This window comes from Montipora foliosa, chromosome 1 (assembly GCF_036669935.1).
Source record: "Montipora foliosa isolate CH-2021 chromosome 1, ASM3666993v2, whole genome shotgun sequence".
Lineage (NCBI taxonomy): Eukaryota > Metazoa > Cnidaria > Anthozoa > Scleractinia > Acroporidae > Montipora > Montipora foliosa.
In genome coordinates this window covers 24,941,634-24,946,804 of record NC_090869.1, presented here as the reverse complement: position 1 = coordinate 24,946,804, position 5,171 = coordinate 24,941,634, and the positions used below count along the sequence as shown (strand labels likewise).

At 42.1% G+C, this 5,171-nt stretch overlaps 1 protein-coding gene across 1 annotated transcript in view; it reads right to left on the bottom strand.

Annotated features, from left to right (window-relative positions):
• Positions 1-983: 983 nt before the first annotated feature.
• LOC137994540 (microtubule-associated protein RP/EB family member 1-like) overlaps positions 984-5,171 on the bottom strand; it is a 9,106-nt gene continuing 4,918 nt past the window's right edge. Inside the window, exons 2-3 of the mRNA XM_068840127.1 lie at positions 2,935-3,363; positions 984-2,577 (exon numbers count right to left, since the gene is read on the bottom strand). Coding sequence (XP_068696228.1) covers positions 2,093-2,577; positions 2,935-3,363 — 914 coding nt within the window. The 3' untranslated portion in view covers positions 984-2,092. The remainder of the gene's footprint in view (positions 2,578-2,934; positions 3,364-5,171) is intronic.

Below are 5,171 nucleotides of genomic sequence, written 5' to 3'. Positions count from 1 at the left end.
AGCTACATGCTTTTCACATGCGCTGTCTACGGAGAATTAGTGGAATATCCCGGCAAGATCGTTTACCCAACTCGGAAGTGCTGTCTCGCTGTCAAACGCGCGGGATTGAGGCCTACATAATGGTAGCCCATCTTCGGTGGACTGGGCACGTTGTTCGTATGAGCGCAGAAAGACTACCACGTGTCCTCTTATACAGCGAACTATCTGATGGTGCTCGTAAAGTTGGTGCTCCTAAGAAGCGTTTTAAAGATCAATTGAAGAGCTCGCTGAGCAAATGCGACATAACCGACTTCGAAGCTCTTGCAAATGACAGAGGTCAGTGATAGACAGCTGTTAAGACCGGAGTTGCCAAGTTTGAGTAACCTCGAAAAGACGATCTGAGGGAACGTCGTCGCTGCCGCAAGGAGCGTATATTAGCACAAGGTCTGCCACTCTTCGATTGGACTAGTGAGCCATCGGCGAGCTCACGACCGCAAAGGCACGTAGAAAGTCGATAATTTTACTAGCATCGTGCCAAATATCATCAAATTTACACGGCTCTGCAACCTCAAAATCCTGCTCGATTTTCGAGCTGTTATCGCCAGATGATGTGGACAAAATTCATGCATCATTAAGCACTTAAGAATGACTGGCCCCAAGGGAAACAAAACTCACTGTTTCCCGAGGGGCCAGTGATTACGTGTTTTGTTATACCTCCCAACTCAAAATAGAACAATACACAGATAACAATTATTTGTTTGACGTCGGCTGGCGTACAGATTTGCCGCCGTTTCACGTGTGAGTCGAGAGTTCAAGCTGTTGTTGCCCTAGGGCGTCATGAAGTTTTGACCAATGACACGTGACACGTTCTCCTCCAATCAGAAAACGTATTTGAGTTGAGAGGTATAACATGGAATTTGATCAAATCAAATTAACCAATCAAAAAGCGCAGATTTTCCCCAAGAGGGACAAAATAAATAAATAAGTTTCCTCAGTCGAAAATCCAAAAAGATCCTAATTTCAATTGCCAAAAGTCCCGAAAAAAATATTACGAAAAAACAACCACCCAAGATTTTGATGGCGTAAGCGCTTCTCCTCTCAATTCGGGGACTTTTATTTGAAACTCTCTCTGTCAATGTGTCAATCAATCCGCGCGCAACGTAACTTCCGGTGAAATAAATTTCTGGTTCGCTCCACAAAAAGACTTTTGTATAAAAATACTGAATTGGGAGAAGAAAATAATCCTGAACACAGGCCCTAGTTGAGCAAAAGCCGGATAACTTTAGTTAGTATATACTAAAACAGTGGATAGCGTTGCACGCGGGCGCTGATTGGCTCGTTAAACTCCGAATATCATGTGCTATTTGCCTCCGAGCAACTCGGGAAAAAATGGCGTCCCGATTTGCATCCCTGACAAGTGAAGAAAACATCCAAATTAATTTTTTATGCTGTATATTATCTCACTGTTTTAGTATATACTAAAACAACTATTCACCTCAGTGTCGGTGGCTAGCGGTGGATATTTACCGAGCCGCGAAGCGGCTTTTTCCTTCAATTCATCTGGAAATTCTTCTGCCCGCTCCTGGTGCATGGGTTGGAGCATCTGTTGTGTTTCCTCGGACCGGGGATAGCGTGGTGTGCAATTGTGCACCTCTAGACATTTAACCTTGGCCGCGATTTGCCGTTTTTGATCAAATAAGTATATACAGAGAAGGAGAGGACTGAGATTTGTGCATTTTACTAAAGCTGTTTTTATAAACGGAAGTCAGTTGCTTCACTGCGATTGCATTTCACCTAAAATAACTTAATTGACAGGCAGTGCCCCTTGCGTCTTAAGTAGTTTTCATCGTCCAACTATTTAATTAAGCTTTCAATCTTCGTGGTTCAGCTATAAAGTATAATACGATGTCTATATATCTTTACATATCTTTGCACGTTGGCGTGGAATTTTTCCTACAGTAGTTGTTATTACATGAAAGAGACAGTGAACAAGTGTACAGAAACTTGTATAATGGACAGTGTGTCATGCATTTTGGATGAGATATGATCCGTGGCAACAGCAGCTTTCTTTGTGCTTTTCGCACCATATTCTACTTTCTCGGCAGTGCTCATCTCAAACGGCGCCGGCGTTACCAGTGGTAGAAAGAACTGACCCCGTTATGTTTTGATTTTCCTGACCTGGACGGGTTGGTGCTGAGTCGTCTATCGTAACCCCGTCCACTGGAGGACGGGGGAGTTCTTCCATACTCTCAAACATTTGAGGTTCCACAAAGATTGGTTCTTGTGGTACCGATTCTTCTTGCTCTTCTTTTGGGAACAAAGTTGAAAAGGATGCCAGCGAAATTGACTTTTCGGTGTGTTGATTTTCCTGTCCATGGTTGTAGCCTTCGTTCTCCTCACCCGGATCCGAATCGTCATCGTCGCAAATTAGCTTCGGCATTGATCCCGTGAAGTGTGTTTCTTGAACTGTGGGCTCGAGCATTCCTGGAAGATGAGAGGTTCTCGCCCAGTCGTAGTTTGCCAACGCACGTTCGTTTACTGTTGGGGGCTTTCTGTAAGCCATGTCAAATCTTGAGGTGGCCTCTGTCATTTTTTCTTCTGTCGAAAAATTGATAAATTCAATAAGGTACAGAATTAAGTACAGCCGAACCTTTCCTTGCGACCACAAAGTCTTTAAGTTTGTGAAATCGCTATAGTTGTAACCTTAAACCAACTGCCTCCCGTAAAGGGCCGCACCTAGACTAGACATTTTGGGTTGACGCTTACGGGAAATTCTACTATAATGGTCTTACTAATATTTCATATTGTTCCACTTTTTCCTAAAGTCCTCCGCCTCAAACCTCACCTCACATAAACCCTACCTTGTTGACTTAAAAAGATATTGAATGGTTTGGGCCTCAAATCACTCGATATCAATATATCCTCTTAACTTTTATAACATAAAGCATTTCATACCCTTTTCTTTCTTCTTGGCCTCTCTCTCTTCTTTCTTCCTTCGCTTTTTTTCTACTTCAGATATTGATCTGCTGTTCACGTTCGTGAATTTTTTCTTTTTTAGCCAGAATGAATGAAGCACGCACATGCAGCAGACAAAGACTATGAAGCCTCCAAACCCAGCTGCCACCACTGCTATTATAGGCGTGTAGTCTGTGTCTAAATCGTACAGTATCGTAGTTGGTTTCGTGGTTGTGGTTGAGCTCTTGGTTGTGGTTGTGGTTGAGCTCGGGATGCCTGACACGACACTTGAGCTAGGTAACGTAGTTGGTTTCGTGGTTGTGGTTGAGCTCGGGATGCCTGACACGACACTTGAGCTAGGTAACGTAGTTGGTTTCGTGGTTGTGGTTGAGCTCGGGATGCTTGACACGACACTTGAGCTAGATGACCCTACAGAAAATAATAGAACGAATTTCCTCAAAGAAACCACTCCTTTTAGTAGAAGTGATAATTTAAACATGTCTTTGCTATATAGCCTGAGATTACCTCTTTGGCTTGATCAGAGGCTGTAGGTGAGTCTACAACCTTATTGTTAGTTCTGTGTCCAAAAGAAAATCTTTTCGGCCAAAGGATTCGCTGCATGTGTTGACCAAAAAGCTTGCGATGAAATCCCCGGCAGTTTTTTAACAGCAGATGACCAGAAAGGGAGATCTGCTTTTTTTCAAGGGAAGCTCTGAACATTGAATAATCTTTTCACGAAAGCGGAATCAGAGGGGCCGGGGTCGGCCGAGGTCGGGGTGTCTTTTTTTTTCCAAAATATTTTTGTTTGTTTTAATTTCTGTCGTTATTCTCCTGTACTGTTGTTTTCGAATGACCGGCATCTGTCTTTCATTTCTGGTGGAAATTAGTCAAACAAGTTAAGGAACTTACGGAAGCTATGAAAGTTCTTAAGGGACCCAGTCTTAGTGTTTTTTTTTCAAAATCGGACTTTGTTTTTTTGTGTTTGGTTTTAGCGAGCATCAGACTTCGTCTTTACGAAAATAGGAGTTTTTTTTGAAATTAAGAGAATTTCCGAAATTGCTGAAATTGGAGTTTATATACACCAACTGAGACACAGACGCAGAAGACTCGCTGTTTGGGACTGGTAGTGAAAGACGGCGGACATGTTTTTGTTCGTTCCGCCTGTCCGTGAGTAAATTATGCTTGTTTTGTAAGGCAACTAACTACAAATACATAATGCCAAAAGAAAATGAAGGAAAGGGACAAGAGCCACAGTCAGGTTCAGCAAACACGGAAAAAGGTCAAGAGAACCGACCACGTAGAAAAAGGATAAGACAACAAGGATCGCAAACCGATGATGAACTTTTGAATGAAGGACATGAGCAAAACGGTTGTACAGTGTGCAATGGTAAACTTGATGCTATCCAAGAGAAGCTCGATCAGGTATTGCTGTTGATTCCTGAAGTTGACCATATGCGGGCTAAAATGAAGCAGTTGGAGGAAGACAAAGAATCGTTACAGCGAAGCCTCGAGTTCACCCAAGCAGAAGTGAAGGAATTAAAATTGCAAATTAAATCAACAGCCGAGGAGCTGGGTGTCGCGAATAAAAAGCTTGATAAATTAGACCAGCTAGAGCGCCGAATTATCAAACAAGAATGCTGCAATCGTCTCAGCAATATTAAATTTTTTGGGATTAAGGACTCTGAAGATGAGTCACCAAGCGACACAGAGAGAAAGCTCAGACAATTCTTGAAGAAAGAAATGCAAATTTCTAACGACGATCTTGAAGAAATGCAATTTGAAAGAGTACATAGAATTCCGACACATCCCATCGCTGGAAAGATTACTAACAAAAAAGAACAAGCGAGGCCCATAATTGCGGAAGTATCCTTTTTCAAAGACAAGGAGTTCATAAAATCCCACATCAAAAATTTACCGAAAGTTAGAAGATATGGTGTAGCTGACGACTTTCCCATCGAGGTGGAACAGATGAGGAAAGCTTTGTATCCGCTTCTTAAAAAAGCCAAACAAGACAGGAAGAAAGCCTTTTTCAATATCGAAAAGCTAGTTATCGATAACGTCGTCTATCACGGGCCAGAGTCTAGGAAATTTCCACTTTATGGACGTATTATGGCAAATGGTTAACTTTGAAATTTAAATAGTTTAGTGCCTTTATGAAAAGCTTTCGGATCTTTACACTCGTCTCAGACAGAGAATGCCGACTATTGGAATACAGGTAATGTTAAGTGTTAAATGTA